This window comes from Lobosporangium transversale (genome assembly GCF_002105155.1).
Source record: "Lobosporangium transversale strain NRRL 3116 chromosome Unknown BCR41scaffold_55, whole genome shotgun sequence".
Taxonomy (NCBI): domain Eukaryota; kingdom Fungi; phylum Mortierellomycota; class Mortierellomycetes; order Mortierellales; family Mortierellaceae; genus Lobosporangium; species Lobosporangium transversale.
The window spans coordinates 223,841-245,474 of record NW_019029033.1 but is presented as its reverse complement, the minus strand read 5'-3'; the positions used below and the strand labels follow the sequence as shown (position 1 = coordinate 245,474).

Below are 21,634 nucleotides of genomic sequence, written 5' to 3'. Positions count from 1 at the left end.
ATCACACCCTTTGGATTATGGAAGCGCTGAAAGAATGAGCTCAAAAGAGGAAAAAAAGAGACAACGTTGTCTTTTCTGCACCCCAAAAGCACGCCACAATCCTATTGAAGCGTTTGGAGGCATTATTTACCTCATGGTTTGAGGATTAGCAGAGTTTTACTAAAGTTTTATTGTTTTGAACAACACAGTAAATCCTGTCCATCCGAAGTAGCCTCTTTGGATGGCAGCTATCCAGGGGATGCTAATCAATTCCGCTAAATACTGTTAAATCAGGGTAGATTTGGAAAACCGACAAGCATCGAACAGTCGCCTAGCAAGTGAGCGAGGACCTCCATGGCGCGCATGGACCATTGGGCGACTTTTCAAATTCTTTTTATAAAGAAGAAGTCCAAAGTCGTCTTATGTGATTGCTGAGATAGAGTTCTTGCTTACTGCCTTTCCTTCTCTAGCGCACGGACCAGGCTTGGCGAGTACTAGGATGGCATACTCTTTCTATAGTATAATTGTCGTTCGGTATTCGGCTAAACTATATACCGGCTAAGGTCAACGAATCCAAGGCCACCGAATCGGCCAAATTTATAACAAATATAATCCCATAGGGCGATATTTATATCGTTAGAGCAGAGATGTCATACCAGCTCACCGAGGTAAATATTCTGCCGCCAGGCTCTCTCACATCTTCTCCATATACGGATCGGTGAGGAGCAGCAAGTCGTGAGGTTGTAATGTTCAGAAAGCATGAAAAAAGGTAAGACAAGAAAAAGTTAGAAAGGGGCATTTTTATTTTTTAGTATTTGTGGCAAATATTTTCACCTCTCAGGACCTGCGATTTGACCATGGCGTCGCCCCAGCCTGGTCCGTGCGTAAGAGGAGTTTAAGAGACGGAATAACATCAAAAATTTCTATACTATTGTGATGCTATCCAAACAAGTCTCTAAATAATTTGGATTTAAGCTCGTTAGTCAACATGTAAAAGGCCGGGATATTCCTCGATCTTTTCACATTCCTTGGACAACGGCTTTCCACTCATGTAAACAATCCTAAAATCATCCAGTCTCTTGCCATCCCTCGAGGCCTCAAAAAGCTTCGTCGCAGGATTAATCTTTGCTTCATGCTTTCTTCCAAAGACTGCATCCGAATAAATCTCAATCTGTCTTCGGCTTCGTCTTCATTGTTTGTAGTTGAGTCATCTGTAATATCCGAGTCTTTGCTACTTGCTCTCCGCTTTCCTTTGTGTCCCTCGGATTCCACTGCTGATTCATCATGATCATCTCTCTTTCTCTTAAAGGCCTTTGAAATCCGTTTGCTTCAAGTTTTTTCATGATCAGCGAAACTTTGAAATGATACTTTGATAAACGCGTGATTGTAAATGAAATCGATGGAGGGAGCTATTGTCAAAGTTGCTACCATGTATTTGACCAGCCGAGTGGAAGAACTGCTCAAGCGCTTCAAATGCGCCGGGAATAATAGGAACTTTAGATGAAAGATGCTCCTTGGGATCACCGAGGCGAGAAAATTGTCCTCCAAAATGATGGGACGAGGGGTTGAAGACGAGGCAGTTGGCGGAGGATGCATCAGAGCAGCAACAAGTGCGGGAGTAGAATCCATAGTAGGCATTGAAGATGAAAATAAAAATAAGATAGTGGATGGTGCCGTGGATGCTATTTCCATCAGAGATGATGTTGACTTGGCTATGAAGACCAAGCCAAAACGGGACTAGATATAGGCTGACCAAACGAATAAAACTTGATTTGACAATAATATGAGAAGCAACTCTCTGTTCGAAGGAGCGCAATGTACCGATATGGATACAATGCTCTTTGTATCCAAAGCTCAACGAAGCACACTTTTGGTGAAGTTAAAATAATGCAGGAATGAGACTTTTCACCCTGTCAACATCCTCATCCTCCTTCGCCTTATTATCGAGATGAGAGGATCTCAATACCAACAATTCCGAAAAGGTGACATTGCTGAAAAAGTCTGTGTCAAAACTACTTCCACCGATGCAATCAATAGCGGCTCTACATACTTTGTGCTTTTGCAAGGCATTCGAGATGTGTTTCCAGATGCAACACGCTTCAAGTTGGATGGACATCCCATTTTATTCCTTTCAGTGCCTAATTGTAATAGGTATATTTAATATTTTATCATAGTGCCATGCCCAATGCCTAGAGAAAAAGAAAAGAAAAAAATAAATCAAACTGACTAATATTCTATTAGAATATTAGAATCGAACCTCTGCGCATTGCATTCTATCTTGACAAAACCCTGAATAAACGCTGGCGTCCCCAAGGCACTCCGTCAATGGTATCGATCAAAGCGCTGCAGTGGCTGAAAGAGTTGATGTAAATAGTAGGTGTATCTTTGCTTAAGATGCAAAAAGATAGACACAAAATTAGGACAGGACAAGACAAAGAGTGTCAACAAGAATAACAAGAGAAAATAGAGGCAAATAACCTTGACGACAAACAGCGCCATAGGTTGCCAAAAGATCTTTATAGGTGAGCTCACAAACTGAGTTACTGGAAGTCAAAGGTTTGCTGTAAAAATGGAAAAATAAAAATGAACGGTAGGATGAGCTGTGGGTGAAACAAGTCTTAAGGATAAAACCAACGACTTTATTAAGAAAGAAGTTTCTTTGGCATTTATAGTACTAGCCTACAGGTCTGGCTATGGTACAGTAGTTACTAGGCGAGGCCTCAAGAGGCGGACTCGCCTATGACTACTAAAAGCCTTTGCATAAAGAATCCTCCTAATTATGGATCTACAGAATATAGCGATTAATGGATTGAAATGAAAATTAACAGTTACATGTTTAACTTTACGTAACTCTTAATGGTCAGCCACAACAGTCTCGCAGCTCAGGAATTTTCTTGGCTGAAGATAGAGCCAACATTCTTCATTGATCTTCACACTTCCTCCATCATCTTTCTTTACATGATGAGCATCATCAAAATGAATCCCTTTTCTATTCCAGAAATTATATCACTTGTCGGCGGTTTTCTAGATCTAGCTGACCTCTTATCTTGTATTCGTGTTTCCAAGGCCTTTCACAATACACTTGTCAAGCCCATATGGAAAAGGGTCACGGTTGGATCAGCTTATCATACGGAACCTACTTTTGAGGCAGTGCAGAACCACAAGAAACATATTGAGAAGCTTGAGTTTTACAACATCTTCCCAAAAGAGTACAGATCAATGCAAGGTTGTGATCGTCTCAAATATATCGGCTACTATGTGAGATTTTCTCAGGACTCTTCTGCCCTGAGCAATCTTTCCAATCTCATCAGAGCCCACAGTTCGACAATCACCGAGCTTAGATTCTACTATTCAGAAATACAAGGCCTATGGAGGACGCTACTGGAATGTACTCACCTTGAAGTCTTATCCATTTGCGAGATACAGATACACAAAGATGAAGTCGATCTATTCTTTCAAGTCTGCAAGAAGATTAGAGACTTGAGGATGACTAGCGTAAGCATCAGTCAGCTGCCTTCCAACTTCTTGAATGACGACATGGACGAATACATTCTTCCAAATATGAAAAAATTAATCCTACATACTGTCCAAATAATCAATCCTCCACATCCGCACACCTCATCAAGTTGTCTCGGCATGTTGACTAGGAGGTGTCCAAAATTACGTTCATTGGATTTCTGTGATTACAGCTGGGACACATTCGAAACTTCACAACAAAGATATGTTGATTTCTATAGGAGTGTATTCCTTCATCATCCTTATACACTGACAAATTTATCCGATTTACGCCTTACAGGGATGAAGACAAAGGATGAGGACATGGCGGCGCTTCTAAGGCAGATGACTGCACTAAGACAGCTAATAGTTCAGCAGTGTGATTTTGGCCCACTTTCTATTCGAGAGTTGCTAGCGGACGAGCAGGAGATCTCGGATTGTGGACACTTGGTACGGAAGAGAAGGGACCAGAGGCTCTGCGATACAATTGAGAAAATGCACTTCAATATAAACAGTACCAGAGCTGATGGCATTGTCCAGATGGTCTTATCTAATTGTCCACGTCTGAAGGAGCTGCATGGACCTAAAATCACGGTGACAGAAATTGTTGATGGTGCAAAATGGGTTAGCACTGGGCTTACCAGTTTGAGCATCCTGCTTGAAGCTGACGTTAATCAAGACACTTCAGAAGGCATGCAGAAGCAGCGTATTGCGTTTAGGCAACTAGGCAAGTTGACTCAACTAAACTCTCTTATACTGACGGGGTTTCCGCGATCTCGGAAAATCAGAACACTGGACTTTAGGTTAAAATCAGGCCTGGATGAGTTAGTCAACCTGAAGAGTCTTTATCGATTATCATTTGAAGGCGATAAGCACCAGCGAATGCATCTTGAGGATGAGACTTGGATTAAAAATAATTGGCCGAATATCAGAGATTTCAATTAGCTTACTACGTTCGCATAATATAACCGTTTAATAAAGGAATCGAAGGCATTCTGCTCCTCGACACGAGCATTCCGAGGGATATTTACTTTTATTAATGGCAGTGTTATGATGGCAGTAATAAAGATCCAACAGATAAATCTATATCTCAAATGAAGCATAATCAGGCGTAAATGATGTAAATTGTTGAGAAAATTTCAGGGATCCTCCGTCACAAACAGGGCTAGTTCCCATATTGTAAGAAGCAATAACGTCAAGCTGCATTTGAAAAAGATTGGGTAAGGATAATGGTTGAGGCTCAGTTGTAGTGAAGCAGTGCATTGATTTGTTGGAATGATACTCCTCAAAGTAGATTCACTTAAAAGGAGTTGTTGGTCACTCGGTGGTAGATACAGCAAGTCGATGCGGTGTACCCTCTATGCTAGAATCACTAACAGATGAGCAGGAGGTTTTTTTTTTTTTTTTTTTTTTTTTTTTTTTTTTGGCTGATATACACTTAATGCGAAAAGGAAGCTCTGCGAAACAGTTAAGGCACTAGAATCCAATCAAGGCAAATGGCACTATTCAAACCACCCTATCAAACTGTCCGCGTGTGAAGGATCCGTGTGGACCTAAAAGCACAATGAGAGATATTTTTGACGGTGCATAATGGGTTAGCACTAGTCTCATCAAGTTGGCTGTCCAACTTGAAGCTGCTGCTGGTCAAGAGAATTTAAAAAGTATGCAGGAGCAAATTGCGCTTAGGCGACTAGGCAGGCTGACTTAGCTGCAGATCCTTAACTTGACAGGACATTATTCACGACCTAAAGAAATTCGTACACTGGACTTAAGGTTAAGAGTAGGTCTGGACGAACTAGCAAACCTGAAGAGCCTATATGCGTTACCATTCGATGGAGATAAGCACCAACACATATAGCCTGAGGGTGTGACATAGGTTGTGAACATTTGGCCGATTATCGGGTGTTTGAAAATCATTCTGAATCAGGGTCTTCGCGCTTGCTATTTAATTACCGATGTACTCTAGCTGCACCACACTGTCGCTTGAAACCGCTGGGCATCAACAGATTCAAGCTGAGAATACGAAATGGATTGTAGGCAATTGGCAGAGTATCAGTTGTTTAGCAAGCATTGGAATCAAGAACCTGGGACACACTATATAAGATTTTGTCCTAGCGGTATAAAATTACTTTAGTGCTTCGTATTCAAATTTGGGCGTGTTTTTTAGATGATGGTATCTTAATTGACTGGCCTCGATAGTTTTTTTTCGGTTGGCTGGACTTTCTGAGTAGTCTTTAAATGATTTTGGTTATGAAAGGCCTTCAGTTGAGGTAGCCACTGTTGTTTTGGTTTGGTTGCGGCAGCTGTCGTTTGTTTTGGATATGTTTTTTGTATGTGTTTTGAGTGTGTGCGTTTTTTTTTTTTTTTTTTTTTTTTTTTCGGTGTGATTTTTGTGAGTTTGCGTTTTAGATGCGTCTGTGGATTGTGTTCCACGGATCAGCTTTTTTTGGGTCTGCTTTGAAGCTACCATCAAGGCAACCCTTTGGTTCTTCGAGGTTAGTTCTTCCGAGGTGGCTCTTCCAGGCAGTTCTTCGATTTGGTCCTTCGATTTGGTCCCTCGAAGTGATTCTGCGGTGGGTCCTTCGCATCGTTCTTTTTTTTTTTTTTTTTTTTTTCTTTATCTTTCTTTTTCTTATTTTCTTTCTTTATTTGTGTACTTTCTTTCTTTTTTACTTTTGTATTGTTTTTGTTTTTGTTTTCCTGCTGCCCTCTGCTGTGCCCATCGTTGTTCCTGGAATCTAGCATAGTTATTTTTTTTCCTTTTAAAAAAATAAAAACGGGTTAGTAGACTGTACCTTCAAAAGTCTGACTTCTTTTTCATCCGCCGAGTCCAACGGAAACATTGTATAGCACCACATAAAATCCGCTTATTGCCTTACCATTTGCGGGGCAGGACATATCATGGGCCATCGATGTCCAGAGCTATCTGTGTCCCGGCGGGGTGGATTTTTTTAGATCTACGGCGGGGAGCGGACAGTGGACAGTAGATAGTGGCCAACAGGGAAGTCGAAAGCGAAGCACTACATGTGTTCATAAGCTACACACTTGATTGACGACGCCGACGGGGGTCCGATCCTGTATGTCAGGGTTGGTTTGCCAAGGGCTATTGTTTGTGAGGGCAGTGGAAGGCAGTGGAGGGTGAGGAGAAAAGAAAAGAAAAGAAAAAAAAAAAGTCTTTTATTCAGCGAGTATATTTAGTTTTTCAAATGTTCACATATTCATTCCTCTCCATTTTGCTATCTCCCTTTCTCATCTCACTCATCTTTCAAAAAAGCTAAAGTCGCGTGAATTCTAAAAGATCGATGAAATGTCTGCGTCTCATTGGCTAGTTCTTTGCTGCTTCATGAGCATTTCCTTTTTGGTCTATTCAAAGCATTTGACGGATGAATGACAGGATAAGAAGGAAAAAAGAATAGCAAGCAGTGAAAATTTATCGAAGAACAATAGTAGTGGCATTGGCACCAACACAAAGACTGCGAGATCTCTATTAGGAAGGAATAGAAAGAATTAAAAAGAATGAAAGAAAGACGGATGGGTATTTTGTTTCATTTATTTTTATTGTTTTCTATTATCATGTAGCTATCTGATCTTGGAAATAAAAGAACAGAACAACAGCTTTGAAATGGGACAAATGGGAACAACGTCAACAGTGAGAAAGGGGTATGTCCTTGTATGCGCGATGGGATAATAAACATGCTGATCCCTTTCCCTTTCCATTTAACGCAACTGCTGCTATTATTATGTCTTTCGAAAAAAGGATTCCTAACTTACTTTGATTACCGCGTTTATTGAATAGCCTGGGATAGTATGATGCATCTAAATGGCCTCTAGGATAAGACAAAGCAGCCTTGCAAACACTCGATACATGATCATTTAGTTATAATCCATGTCATACCCTCAGGTTGTATTAACTGATGGTAACCGCGCATGAAGAATAGCAAACACAAACTCCAGATTGAGTAGTTCATCCAGATCTGCTCTTATCCTCAAGTCCAGCATCTGAAATTCCTCGCACCGATATATTTCCTCTGCTAAATAAAGATTTCATAATTGAATTAGCCTACTCAGTTGCCTAAACGCAGTACGCCACTTCCGCACGCTTTTTGAAGTTATATCAACATCAGCCTCAAGGCTATCCCTTATTTCTGTCAGCTCAGCGCCAGCCAATCCTACAGCACTATAACCCCTGTTATTGTAAGTTTAGGCCCCCAGAGTTTTCGGACTCGACAGCTGGAAAAGACGGTCTGAACAATGGCATCGGCCGTGCAGCTGTATATGTCGGACTCCATCCTTTCAACTGTAACGAAGAGCTTTTGATTCATTCTTTTTTGAACTCTGTATCCATTCTCAAAAACCTCCCGCTCGCCTGTTAGTGACTCACGAATGGAGAGTGAATATAATTTACAATATGGAACAACTAGCCGCTTTGATCCTATTATCTATCTGAGGACTGCCGCCATATCCTCGTTTATTTCCATTCATAGAAGGCATAGATCTGATAGACTTGCCATTGTGTAGGGTCGATGAATGAAAACTATCCTGTAGAAACCAGCATGTATTCGATCTGTGATTCGGGCATCCCATTCATAACCACTGAGGCTTAATGAACGTAATCCTTGACAGCTCTTAGTTAACATGGGACTGGATATATGAGACCTACTACAGCGTAATGTGTTCACGTTCACATTTGGAGGAATAACTTTGTCCGTGTTACCGTCCAAGAAGTTGGATTTGAAAGGCTAGATCGACTTCATCCTCGAGCACATCCATCTCACGAAAGGCTAGGATTTCAAGGCGAGCGCATTTCAGATACGCATCCTATATCCCACATAAACTTGGACATTTGAATCTAAGTTCTGTGGTTGTAGAACTATGGGCCTTGATGAGATTGGGAAAATCAATCGAGGAATAGAAGCCAAATAAGACTTTACAGAAATGCATTTATGGTAGTTAGAGCCCTGTAATGATTTGTGTTACTTTGGGAAGTTATGATAAAATACAAATTTCTCAATGTATTTCTTGTAACTCTGTAGCGCTTTATCAGTAAGATACCATGAGTAGCCTTAACAACGATCTTTCCCCATATTGATTTGACAAGTGTAATATGGAAAGTCCTGAAGACACATATGCAACGTAAAAGGTCATTTCACTCTAAGAACTCACCAACAAATCAAACAGTTCCTGGACTTTCCAAGGGGGGTTGCAAAGAGGGAAGATAAAGTGAGATTAAGAGTGCGGTATTGTTTTTTTCCTTTTTTCATAACGCCCATAATCATTAATTTTATTTATTTTATTTTCCTTTTGTTAAGGGTCAGGACATGGTTCTCAAAGTCGGTTGTCTGATTTCTTTTTAAAAGTATTTACAAATCTTTTAGAGTACAGAGTTTAATTTAGAACTTTTTAGTAACATAAAATTGGCCATTGAATCCATGTTGGGCATGTATTTAAATTTACATTTTTCGCTCTCTTGATCTTTGACATTGTTAGTAATTTTTTCCCTCTTCTTTGGGCCCTCTTAGTCCTCGTTTAACTGTGCTTCAAGGTCATTCTCGAGGTTACTCAGGAAAACATCGTCGTCTTCGTCCTCATCTTCTGGTTGCTGTCTAGAATAGTCCATATTGCCTTCATCATCCGCTTCTGCCCCTCCCTGGTGTATCGCTCCATTCTCATCATCATTATCGCCTCTAGTTTTACTTTCATAGCTAAGTCGTCTCCGCTTCTTTGGTCTTGCGGGTTGACCTATATCGCTACCATTGTCCTGACTGTCATTTCCATCATCACCATCACTATCTGACCCATTCTCATAATCAATCTCACCATCGCTCTCCTCCGATTCTCGGCCTTCGGCTACTTTCTTTAAACCATCCAGCATCAGTTCGTCTCGTGCCGATATATGATTATTCCCTTCATCATCACTACTACTGCTGCTGTTTGTGCCATCTCCATAAGTCACAGACGTACCCAAACCTGACTTGCGAGGTATCCGAGTTCGTTTCAATTTTACAAGTGGTGATTTGCCTCCATCTGTGCTAGCATCACTCTGTGCATTGCTATGCGAGAGAGCAAAAAAAAAGCATTTTAATGTGTGGACTTTCCAATGATCGTAAAGAACCTGCACAAAACTCGCGATTAAGAGTATAAAATAAATAAAATAAAACAAAGCAATACAAAATATACGAAATAACTTGTGCTTACCTTGTGTCACTATCGAACTCAGACTCATCCAGATCATCGCCGACTTCATCCTCGATTTCCTTCTCCAAATCACCCCAATTCATAGCCTTTAAATGCTCATTGATGACAGCTTTGTCAATACTCAGGGGGTTATGGTTCTCGTCCATACCTTCAGAGATACCTCCTTGGTCCTCATCGTCTATACTGTCGTCATCCAATCCTGTATCTTCCCCTCCTTCCGCCTGAGATTGAGGTGTTGTCGCAGTTGATGTGGATTTACCAGCGTCACCCAATAGTAGGTACTTGGATTCATCTTGTTTTTGAAACTTTGCAATTGAATCATAGAGCCACTCCGGTCGCACTATATGAATTTTCTTGTTCTGTCTCGCCTTATTCACCTTTGCAGTCCCAGGCTAAGAGAATTTATAAAGTAAGTGACGTTATTAGAGCTAAGGAATGCAGTTAAAAGCCCTTTACGTGTCGGAAGCAAAGTATGTAAATTAAATGCTATCTATTATACCTTAGCCGCAACAACATGTGTTACGCTGGACCGGATGTCGTGTGAGCAAGCCGCGCCAAAGTGTTGTGCATGCCTCCAAATGTCCGCACGTTGAGGATCCTGACCCAACGGGATAACACTACTAAACACCAGATGGACTCCCTGCAAAACACGTCTTTTCATGTTGGTTATGATTTTCTATGTCCAATTAAAACACATTAATGGAAGATCAGCATTAAGGGATAAATTTGCATCCAGTGGACGCATCAGAGCTACATAACGCAATCTTTCATATACCTTGACATCGGGCGCCTCCTTAGTATAGCCTGCGTTGTGATTCTCCATAACATCAAAAAATTGCTCATGGATATCCATGAGAATCTAGAATGCATGTTCATTAACGAGATCAGCAAAGTTGAAAGCCATAGTGGATACACAATACCGGCAACTGATCAAAACCAGAAGATTGATGTGGTCATTAGCGGAGACTTACATTTGAAACGCGCTTTAATTCGTCATCATTATCATCCAAGACAGGAGCTTTCGGTTTCTGTGCTTTGTTAGCTATGTCAGTATTTGGTGGCACGACAGGCTTTGTTTCTGCGGAGGTATTGGCATCCGGAGATGATTTATCAGTGGACTGAGGTACGGCTTTAGAAGTCTCAAGTGAGTCAATAGATTCCTTTGCTGATTCTGCAGATGGTGCTGAGTCCGATTTTACTGGTGTTCCTTGTTTCGGCAGATGTGCTGCATTAATATCGCCAGTTCCTATAAAGTATTCATCTAATATGACCCATACTTGTCAGTGGTAAATCCTTTTTTTTAAAAAAAAAAAAATAAAAAAAAAATAAAATAAAAATAAAATAAAAATAAAACAAATAAATATAAATCAAGCTAGCGATCAAGGAGCCAGGCTTACAAGGATGCACTTTGACCAAGTTGGGTGAATTCCGCCAGACATCCGCACGATCGTCAATCACAACCACCATTGAGTCATCGCAGGGGAAGAGGCGTTGGATACTTTTCTGAGTCATATCTAAGTTTGTATTAATAATAATAATGAATATAAGTATCTAGGTTCAGATCGAGTATAAACACATTGCGTGGATCGTTCGCAAAACTCACGTGAATTCTCATCCCTGGAAAGAATACGTTGACTAAAATACCGGCCTTCTGGATCAATAACATTAGCAACCGCTGCTGCATAATTTCTAGTTCCCATTGTGTAAATGTGCAACTCGTAAGCACGAGATACTTCCTTCAAAAATATCTCCAGATGGGGCCTATTAAGTACGGGGTAGTTAAGAAGGACTCGAATTAATAAGTATGAAGACAAAAGTACGGATCATCATACCATTCCACGGAGACCTACCGAAGTTTGATATAATAAGGTGTGGGGCTGTCAGGCAATGGAAACATTTTGATATCCTATAGGTATATGGAAGGAGCTCAATTCTCCAGATAATTAGAAAGAGTCAACAGACAAGAGGCTTAAAATCGACCGACTCAATATTAACGTATTAATCCATACTTTTGGCATCTCGCCTTGTGAATTTATCCATTCATCGATGGCTGTTCCAACCGTCGCGTGAATAAGGGTCTGATCCAAATCTACAATGAGCGAAAGTTTTCCTTCTGCAACAAGGCGCTGCACAGTGGCTTTCTCTAACCGCGCTGCCTCCTATATTTGGTAACAAAACCATCAAGCTGTCAGTTTACATGAGCTATACAGAATGTCCATGATATAATGGTTGGTTGGGAACAGAGGGTGCGCGTACCGAACGACTAACGCTCAAAGATGTTGCATCGTGGGTCATGTTGACTTGTGCCTCTGGAGGAAGTCCAGTTTTCCCACATTCAGCACAAATGTCTGTGTATCGCGTCTCATGATCGCATCCTTTGTATTCCATCAATACCGTGCTACAGGTAATTAAGCAATGAGAGTGTTAAATAGAGGCTTAAATGATGGCAAAAGCCATAACAAAAATTTGGAGTGGAAATGACCAACATAAGACAGAGGTCAAGGAAGGAGTGAGCGTGGTTTATTCTGTCACACTTTCATGTAGAGTGAGTAGATTAAACCTGAGAGGTGAACAATGATGGATATACTACTATACGTACGCTTCATCCTGAATGATCTGTCCCTTTGAAACATTGATTGCTTCAACCTGACCATCTTTAGCAGCTCGTATCTCGGCCCTTCGAGCCTGTTCTGATGTAGTGTCGTCGTCGACAAAGCCCTTGACTGTTTCTTTGTACTCATACTCGATTAGTTCGTCGCCCTTGGAGTGTGTCTTCCCCCTTGACGTTCTGACAGCAATAATTGTTGCAGGCGTGTGAGCTTCCGGAATACGGTGCACAAAATGGTTGTTTGGCATTTATGAAACTACCTCGATGAAATAATGTAGTTTTTCTTTTTTAATGGTTGTCGAATCTTTAATCCGCACGATGTTACTGCGATCACACAATTGGATCAATTTTGGTTAACAATGAAGCCTAGGACCGAATTTTAGTAATGTGCAAAACCTGGAAACGTGAACCTAACACTGTTCTTTGCCTACGCGTGCATATCCTTTCTGGCGAAATGGTCGAATGGTCTTGTGGAAACAAGAGAAAAAAGGGGTTATATTACTTATTAGTATGCGCATCCGTTATTACCTGTAATATATGGATAGGAAATAAAGGACATCGTCTTCACACGCCTCTAACTTGACCAGGGTGTCGTTTTTTCTTCCTCATTTTCATCTTTTTGTCCAGCCCTCCTTGCCACAGCACAAACATATCATTTTACTTCTATCTTTTAACTTTCATCTTTTTCATTAAACAGTTCCAAGCAACCATGGTGAGTGGTCCTTTTGTAACGCGTCATCTAGCATCTTTCTACCTCAACCTCACAGATTCCTTATCAGAAGAATCTCCGTAATGAACCCCACCATATGGGTTGCCAATTCTGGTCATTACCTCAAATTATTTTGTCATCTTGAGACATGAGCAATCTTGTTACTTCTGCATTTTATTTTCTTAAGGCTATCAATTAGGGTATAACCTCTGCACAGAATTACTTTTTATTTACACAGAAATTCTAACCTGACTATCTTCGACTTCGTAGGATGAGCAATACGATGTCGTTGTTATGGGTACCGGCCTAACTGAGTGTATTCTTTCAGGTCTTCTTTCGATCGAAGGCAAGAAGGTCCTCCACATGGACCGTAACGATTACTATGGAGGTGAAAGTGCCAGTTTGAACTTGTCTCAGGTAAGGCTATGGTGATCTTATCTGAACCCTTTTTACAGCCTCTCGTATGAAGTATAGAGTGATCATGGGTTTGGAAGCATATACAAGTAGGAGCGCCATTATGGTTGCCAGATCCTACTCTCTTCCAAAAATAAGAGAAAAAGCTCTCAACTGTTATCTTCTCATGCACCCTATTAGAGAAGCTAGCTCAATAAGCTTGATAATATTAGCATCTAGAGAACAAGTGCTCACGCGTCCATATTTATTTATGATTGCTTCTTGTAAATATATCCTTTAGCTTTACAAAAAGTTCCGCAATAGCGAGACACCTGCTGAAAGCCTTGGAAAGGATCGCGACTACAATATCGATTTGATCCCCAAGTTCATGATGGCCAACGGTGAGCTCGTCAAGATCCTGACACACACTGATGTCACACGCTACCTCGAGTTCAAGCAGATCGCCGGTTCCTATGTATATCGCGATGGCAAAATTGCCAAGGTTCCCGCCACTGAGATGGAGGCCGTCCGCAGTCCTCTGATGGGTATTTTCGAAAAGCGTAGGGCCAAGAAATTCTTCGAGTATGTTCAGACTTACAAACAAGACGATCCCAGCACTCACCAGGGCATGGATATGGCCATCACCCCTATGGAGGCCGTTTACAAGCATTTCGGATTGGAGCCTGGCACGATTGACTTTATTGGCCATGCTTTAGCTTTGCATTTGGAGGACAGGTGTGTTTTGGCATGCTTGTACTGAATTTTATTTTTTTATTTTTATTTCTGATACGCTGTGCTTAACACTTTTATTATAGCTACTTGTCCCGTCCTGCTCTCGAGACTTTTGAGCGCATCACGCTCTACATGTCTTCAATGGCCCGCTGGGGCAAGTCTCCTTACCTCTACCCTCTCTATGGTTTGGGTGAGCTCCCTCAAGGTTTTGCTCGGTAAGATATGGAATTCTGCCCTGCCTTTTACCATTGCTCTAGTAGTGATAGATCATGATTTTTAGCTGACTCTATGATGTACTTTTATTCCAGACTGAGTGCTATCTATGGCGGCACATACATGTTGGACAAGTCAGTCGATGAGATTGTGTACGAGAACGGAAAGGTTGTTGGAGTTCGTTCTGGCAATGAGACTGCCAAGTGCTCCCAAGTTATCTGCGACCCCTCTTATGCCCCCGACAAGGTCCGGGTTGTCGCAAAGGTCATCCGTGCCATTTGCTTGCTTCGCGGTCCTATTCCCAACACTGATAACGTTGATTCATTCCAATTGATCATCCCCCAGAATCAAGTCAACCGTCAGAATGACATCTATATTGCTGGAGTCTCCGCTTCGCACAATGTTTGCGAGAAGAACCACTACCTTGCCATTGTCTCCACAGTTGTTGAGACTGACAACCCACAGGAGGAGATTCAGCCTGGCCTTGCCCTTCTTGGACCTATTGTCGAGAAGTAAGATTTATTGATCTGGAATGTTTACCGTTAGTCTATTTGTTCTGATTATCAGCCCGTACCTATTACTTACACAAAATTGCTGTGCATATTTAAATAATAATGATAATAGGTTTGTCCAGATTGCCAACATTTCCGAACCAATCCATGATGGCACTAAGGACCAGGTCTTTGTATCCAGATCATACGATGCTACATCTCATTTTGAGACTGTATGTGATGATGTCAAGGACTTGTACAAGCGTATCACTGGCAAGGATCTTGTTCTCAAGCAACGTCAGACTCAGGAGGAGGAACAGAGGGAGATGGCCAGCCAGCCTTAAAAAAACTGAGGAAAAGTATATACTAAATATCTTTAGGAAAGTAGCCTTCATTATTATTATAATATTTTCCTTTAGATATCAAAGACCGAAGCCAACATACAAATAAATGAATAAATGTGAAGTATTTTTTCGAAACTGACAGAAACAATTCAAGGCCCACTGGTCGTCGGCCACGTTCTCATCTCTATTTAGTAATACCTTATTTGCATATCATAAAAAAAAAAAAAAAAAAAAAAAAAAAACTTGTCCCTCATTTCTCTAATTCCATTTCTTTCATTCATTCAATCTTTATTGTTGAAATTAGTCGTCGTTCCTTTTTCTACAATTATTGTATCATAGACCATGACTTGGCAGTCGAATCGTAGGCGGCGAGGCATAGGCTTTGTCACTCTTTTAATAGCCCTTGTTTTACTCTGCTCCTCGGTAGCAAAAGCCTTTGGAGGAAGCCCTAAAAAAGTTCTCCTTCGAGACGTACAGACGTTGACATTGCATCGAGACCGTATGACAACAGGGAGAAGGACGAGGCCAGTGCCACAACTCAGCTGTACAGGAGGAAGTGCTTGTGGAGATTATGAGCCTGGTAAGTCACTCGATGTTTGCTCTACTACAGCTTAATCACATTGTTCGATTCATTATGCTTATATTTTATTATTATTATTTTTTATGCTTTAATTAATTAGAGGTAGTGCAATGCATCAATGCTGGATTTGATGGGACTGACGTTCAATGGAAATGTGAGGCCGATTTACCTGATAACATGCGCTTTGGAGAACTTGATGTATATTGCGAAGGTATGGAGGAACATGACATGTAGCCAGCTGACATATAGTTTTTTTGATGAAGGCCTAATTTTTTAAAAAAACCCCCGTCTAGGTTACAATCACCCTGATGATCCCTATGTTTTAAAAGGAAGCTGTGGATTGGAATATAAACTCCATTATACTAATAAGTTCAGCAGCCATTATGGATCATGGTCTTCATCCAAGTTCAATCAGTGGGCATCTAAAGGTATGTTGAGCGAGCCTTGATGTTACTTTTTTTTTTGTCCTTACTTCTTTATAGGCACACTACTTCATCTTTAATATTGTTTTTTAACAAAAGTCTCCTTGAACTGAACTTAACCGTGGAGTATAGTAAGAAGGCAGTCTTGGATTGAAATAATCTATCTGTGGACATGGATTGGCATTGCTGGGTTTATTCTTTTTTCCTTCCTGAACACATGCCTTCAACACCAACGATCAGGAAGAAATGATGATGCGCCTCCACCTTATAGACCTCCAGGATCTGGCCCTCATGGCGGAGGTGGTGGTGGTGGTGGTGGTGGTTGGGGGAGCGGATGGGGAAGTGGTTGGGGTAATAACGACTACCGATATAAACCCACAGGTGAGTATCCTTTATCATTTGTTTTATGAAATCCATTTGTTGACCTCACATTTGAATCAAGAAAAAAGACTAAATTGCGATGCATTTCTTTGATAAACTTTGCCAACTGCAGGAAGTGAAGGTTTCAGGCCTGGATTCTGGTCAGGGCTCGGTCTAGGGGGTTTAGCTACATATCTTGCCACAAATCGAGACAGACAACGAAATTATTATCCCGGGTACAACACGGGCTATTCTTCATTTTCACAGCCTTCGACATCATATGGTTCTTATTCTGGAGGATGGGGCGCAGGACCCTCATCAGCGTCTTCATCATCTTCATCCTCAAGACCAACACGATCTGCTACAGGTTATGGCGGTACTCGACGTCGCTGATCGATATAGATCATAGTCACCTATATTCAACAATCATTTTCCAAATACAGAATAGTGCTCTTTTTTTTTTTTTTTTTTAAAGGCACCAAACAATAAATTCATCCCACTGCAGTTCTTTTATTTTAATTGAGAATGGTAAAAAAATAATGCTGAAATTTACTTCTTCTGGGTAGTCTCAACACCAGCCAATACAGCACGTTTCTCAGCAACACGCTCGTTACGGCGAGCACGGGCAGCCTTGGTCTTGTTACGATGAGCCTCGGCCTGATCAGCGATCAGCTTGGCACGGAGCTTCTCAGCCTTAACCTTGTGGATGTACTCCATGAGGACACGCTTGTTCTTGAAGACGTTACCCTTGGATTTCATGTACAAGGAGTGGTACAAGTGGCGGTCGATCTTGCCAGACTCACGGTACTTGCGGAGGAGACGGCGGAGGACACGCTGGCGGCGCATCCAGATAATGTTGGAGGGCATACGAGCTTCAGCAGTACCCTGGCGCTTACCAGTGCCTGAGTGACGACCAGCACGTTTGGCAACAAGCTTCTCGCGGTGGCGGAAAAGCGAGTGCATAGTCTGAGGCTTCTTGATGATAAGGCCATCCTTGACGAGCTTACGGATGTTCTGACCTAAAGCAATATATATATCAGTTGAATAACATTATCTATTGATTTGTAATATCGTAAAGGGCTGTTGCTGCTCTAATTTTCCTGACATTTATATTTCTTGGTAAGCGTTAATACTGTATCGTTGATGGGAAGTTAAAGTATGACTATCTTCAATCCTGTCTGCCTCCATGTCTCAAAAACGTATAAAGCACACAAAAAAAAATGTCCAAGTAGAGCAGAAATATTGTTGACGATGCATGTAAAGTCCAGATACCGAATGACCTGTCCATTGTTCATGTTGGAGCGTACGAAAGGAACTGTTGGCGATATATACTCGTATTAACTATTTTTTTTTTTTGCTAATTCCTGTGTATGTTGAGCGCCAGCCTCCCAGCTTGATATATTAACTATTTACTTACGAGAGTTGGCATTAGCGATCTCGGTAACCTCGTTAGGATCCAACCAAATCTTGCGCTTTCCGCACTTCAAAACGGAGGCGGCCAAGCGCTTCTGACTGCTCAAAGAAACCCTGAAAAAAAGTTGATGGAATCAAGAAAAAAATAAAAAGAAAAAGACGCATATGTATCATGTGATCAGAAACTGTTGTGATGAATAGAGTAGACAACCTCCCGTAAGTATTTACAAATATAGTCCATGAAGTAGATCGATCTTTGTGCCAAATCGTGATGATGTCTGTTGATCATCAAAAACACACAAGTTCAGAATGTGAAAAATGTCCAAATGTAAAATTTGATCATGATCATTGTATCAATTTCGCCTCATGAGCTGACTGAGTGAGCTGATTGACCTAGTTCCATGATTCTGATTCCATAGTTGCGTAAGATTGTTGGCTTTCAATTGTCCTCTTTTCACTTGTCTGAAATGACCCTTTTGATTACATTTTTGAGATGAGTTGAAGAAAAAGGCCGAACCAACAATTGCAGCTGAAGACCCAGAAAATAGTCTGTTTAGTCACGTGGTCACTGATATAATATATGTAAATGTGAATTCACGTGGTGCGTCAGTCTTCCAAACCTTTTATTGTCTACTTGGATAGTAAAATCTTTCTCCTCCTCTTACAATTCCAATATGGAAAGTGTACAATAATAAGAGGAACTGCGCTTCCAGGATAGAATCAATCCATTGGGAGATCCAATCGATGCACCATACATCGATCATCTTAATTCATGATATTCAACTACAATTTAGTAAAAAAAGAGTACGGGATACTTCATGCTGAATAAAGCCCACATATCATCAGCTTCATCAACAGATCATCGACATTTATGCGATTCGTATTTATAGAGTTTCAGGATGCAGGAGATTGCTTTCAATTTGAGCGGCAAAAATAATACAAGAGGATCATCTTTTAACACTGGAAACATTTGTTTTTGTTATTTTTTATTTTATTACTACGATGTATGCGTCAACAGTCTCTCCTTGTTCCTGAGAAAGGCCAGTTCCAGCACATTCTTCGTGTTCTTAACACGAACGTGGAGGGCAAGACCAAGATCATGTTCGCCATGGTAAGCCAGCTTCAATATTTTTTGACGGGAATCAGCCAAAGAAAAAAAAAAGAAAACTACTTTCGAAACTTACCATTCACTTCTTTATTATTATTATTATTATTATTATTATTATTATTATTAACAACCACAATTGATAGACCAACATTAAAGGTGTTGGTCGTCGTTATGCCAACTTGGTTTGCAAGAAGGCGGACATCGACTTGAGGAAGAGGTGCGATTTATTTATTGATTTTTATTTTTTTATTTTTTTGTCAGCAGTTTATGGATACTGGGACTTTGAGGCGATTGTATTTTACTGCTATTAGAGGAACACTTCGTGTTGATTGAGAGGACTTTCAGGAATTAATATTGGGCGGCATTCCATTTTGACGGGAACTGGGCGATTTTTTTTTTATTCATGAATGAGCAGATTTACAACAGCATCAGCTTTTTGTAGTTCTTTCAAAAGAAGAAATCTGCTTGGACAAGTACCGACCCTTTGATACTTTGAGAATCACAACCTTTTAATCTTTACGGCGAATAATGTCTGGATACTGCTTCGACATCTTGATAATGCAATAATCATATTAAAGGATCCTGGACATATCGACAAATAACTGAGATTTGATTGCTGACTTAATCAACGTCATTTGAATCTTTTGTGGTATTTAGAGCTGGTGAGCTCACCAACGAAGAGCTCGAGCGCCTCGTCACCATTATGCAGAACCCCACGCAGTACAAGGTTCCTCAGTGGTTCCTCAACAGACAAAAGAACTTTGTCGATGGCAAGTACACTCAGCTCTTGGCTAACGGTCTTGACAACCAAATGCGTGAGGACTTGGAGCGCCTCAAGAAGATCCGTGCCCATCGTGGTCTTCGTCACTACTGGGGTGTCCGTGTCCGTGGTCAGCACACCAAGACCACCGGTCGTCGCGGTCGTGTCGTTGGTGTCTCCAAGAAGAAGTAAATCGTAAGTTGCAATCTTTGGATAAAAACAAAGATGTCATCTGCAAAAGAGACGAGAAGCACATTTAGTAACAAGGAAATGATGCAAGAAAAAAACTTATCTACATTGTCCGAATTTTTATGTGGACAATTTACTTTTCCCTGATTTGAATATCCCCCTTTTTACAAACTGTGCTGCAAATATAAGAAGCCCTTGCATGACCAATTGTGCATAAAAACTTGTAGTAAATCCACTTATCAACATTCTTCGTTTTGCAATTCGTAAATTGTTAGGGTTTTTTTATCTCGGTTAATGTATTCGTTGTTCCTAACAATGAAAATAAAACAACATTTTACTTTGTAAACAACATTGTCTTGAGCCTATTACGGTTACTTCGTGAAAAAAAAAAAAAAAAAAAAAAAAAAAAGAAAGAAAAAAAAAAAAAAAGAAACGTACTTTTAGTCTTCTGGCGATCGATTTACCCCGCATGACACTTACTACTGCTTGCTTTGTTATTAGTCAGTGCTCGTGGCCCCTTTTTTCCCATATTTACTGCAGTTTAGAAGAATGTGATAATGAGATAATGAAGGTCGTAATGGCAAAACAGACGATTGTATTCTCCTTTTTTTGAAGCGTCAATGAATTGACCATGGTGAAGGAAAATGAATGAAATTCATTTCTTTCTATTCTCTTTTTTTTTTTTTTTTTTTTTCAGTTTCTTTCTACTGCGCATAGCGCTAAGCCTATCCCCCTCAATAAGAATGAATGCTGTCCCCGACAATCAGCAGTTGTCTCAACACCAATCAGAACCAGATGACATCCCCTTAGATATCGCCTTGTCCACACCAACACAACCTTCTCATCCCCATGGCGCTAGAGCGGTTCAAGCTGTAGGCTTCAATGATAAAGGTGTGATTTCAATAAAACAATTAAATGAGATACAACCTTTCCTCAAACAATGGATCGTCATGAGCCCACAAGAGGAGCCAAGAGATATTTGCAGTCCCAATCAGAACTTTCAATGGACTGTATGCCACACGCGCACAGGACAACGAGCAAAAGTTATTTTCACCTCCACTGAGTTGAACAACTGGGGGACCTGATAATCTTTAATACTCCTAACGTTGGTTTCCTCATTGCTTTCATGTTGCTCGTGCAGTTCATTCAGAAGAAATACCACTGATGCCCTCATTCCTTTTTTACCATCCTTTTTACTCGTCTTCGCCTGAATTCTGTTTCTACCAACAGTGGCACAGCTGCGTTCGAGTGCAGTCCCCATTTCTTCATTGTTCTCACAATTTCATTTTCCTTTTTCACTAACCTTTTCTTTTTCCTCTTCTTTCTTCCTCTTTTTCTTCGACCCTTTAAATTCATCTTCCTCATTCTCATTCACATTCATTGTTACTGACTCAAGACCCTCTGTCGCGCAACCTTCCCCCTATTCATTCGCATTCACATTCGCATTTGAATATAAAGAACGCCACTAGGACTTCTGTTCCCGTGACTAAGGGCCCATCTTCTGTAGTCTTTCTCCAGGCTTTTTATCTTTCGCTGCGCCAGCTTCCAATCAACCACCTTTTCTTTACACACTCCCCCGACTCTCATTGCTCCATTAAGCCTGAAACAGCCAGCTATCTATATCTCGTCAACTTGATCCCGGA

The 21,634-nt window shown here is 40.8% G+C and overlaps 7 protein-coding genes across 7 annotated transcripts; 4 read left to right on the top strand and 3 right to left on the bottom strand.

Annotated features, from left to right (window-relative positions):
• Nucleotides 1–1,026: 1,026 nt before the first annotated feature.
• On the bottom strand, nt 1,027–1,617 carry BCR41DRAFT_400969 (hypothetical protein; the record flags this gene model as incomplete). The annotated part of the gene is made up of 2 exons (XM_022029179.1): nt 1,027–1,290; nt 1,408–1,617. The coding sequence occupies 2 exons, from the start codon at nt 1,615–1,617 to the stop codon at nt 1,027–1,029; spliced, it is 474 nt and encodes a 157-aa protein (XP_021876711.1).
• A 1,295-nt stretch (nt 1,618–2,912) lies between these two features.
• On the top strand, nt 2,913–4,486 carry BCR41DRAFT_362556 (hypothetical protein). The gene has a single exon (XM_022025742.1). The coding sequence runs from the start codon at nt 2,938–2,940 to the stop codon at nt 4,417–4,419; it is 1,482 nt and encodes a 493-aa protein (XP_021876710.1). The 5' UTR covers nt 2,913–2,937; the 3' UTR covers nt 4,420–4,486.
• A 4,286-nt stretch (nt 4,487–8,772) lies between these two features.
• Nucleotides 8,773–12,738, bottom strand: BCR41DRAFT_382185 (hypothetical protein). The gene is made up of 11 exons (XM_022027348.1): nt 12,269–12,738; nt 11,926–12,067; nt 11,679–11,828; nt 11,520–11,575; nt 11,273–11,430; nt 11,067–11,183; nt 10,641–10,930; nt 10,445–10,528; nt 10,169–10,345; nt 9,670–10,061; nt 8,773–9,524 (listed from the first exon to the last, which is right to left on the bottom strand). The coding sequence occupies exons 1-11, from the start codon at nt 12,523–12,525 to the stop codon at nt 8,990–8,992; spliced, it is 2,358 nt and encodes a 785-aa protein (XP_021876709.1). The 5' UTR covers nt 12,526–12,738; the 3' UTR covers nt 8,773–8,989.
• Nucleotides 12,739–12,888: 150 nt separating this feature from the next.
• Nucleotides 12,889–15,299, top strand: BCR41DRAFT_362553 (GDP dissociation inhibitor). Its single transcript, XM_022025741.1, has 6 exons — nt 12,889–12,989; nt 13,257–13,403; nt 13,681–14,114; nt 14,195–14,326; nt 14,420–14,836; nt 14,949–15,299. The coding sequence occupies exons 1-6, from the start codon at nt 12,987–12,989 to the stop codon at nt 15,157–15,159; spliced, it is 1,344 nt and encodes a 447-aa protein (XP_021876708.1). The 5' UTR covers nt 12,889–12,986; the 3' UTR covers nt 15,160–15,299.
• A 108-nt stretch (nt 15,300–15,407) lies between these two features.
• On the top strand, nt 15,408–16,972 carry BCR41DRAFT_425823 (hypothetical protein). The gene is made up of 5 exons (XM_022030635.1): nt 15,408–15,739; nt 15,840–15,950; nt 16,033–16,167; nt 16,294–16,542; nt 16,655–16,972. The coding sequence occupies exons 1-5, from the start codon at nt 15,502–15,504 to the stop codon at nt 16,912–16,914; spliced, it is 993 nt and encodes a 330-aa protein (XP_021876707.1). The 5' UTR covers nt 15,408–15,501; the 3' UTR covers nt 16,915–16,972.
• Nucleotides 16,973–16,998: 26 nt separating this feature from the next.
• BCR41DRAFT_362549 (ribosomal protein L19/L19e domain-containing protein) lies at nt 16,999–18,438 on the bottom strand. Its single transcript, XM_022025740.1, has 3 exons — nt 18,419–18,438; nt 17,939–18,048; nt 16,999–17,540 (listed from the first exon to the last, which is right to left on the bottom strand). Coding segments are annotated over exons 1-3 (582 nt in total). The 5' UTR covers nt 18,421–18,438; the 3' UTR covers nt 16,999–17,070.
• A 159-nt stretch (nt 18,439–18,597) lies between these two features.
• Nucleotides 18,598–19,998, top strand: BCR41DRAFT_341854 (40S ribosomal protein S18). Its single transcript, XM_022022265.1, has 3 exons — nt 18,598–19,045; nt 19,186–19,259; nt 19,700–19,998. Exons 1-3 carry the CDS (start codon nt 18,941–18,943, stop codon nt 19,992–19,994), a joined length of 474 nt encoding a protein of 157 aa, XP_021876705.1. The 5' UTR covers nt 18,598–18,940; the 3' UTR covers nt 19,995–19,998.
• Nucleotides 19,999–21,634: the final 1,636 nt, after the last annotated feature.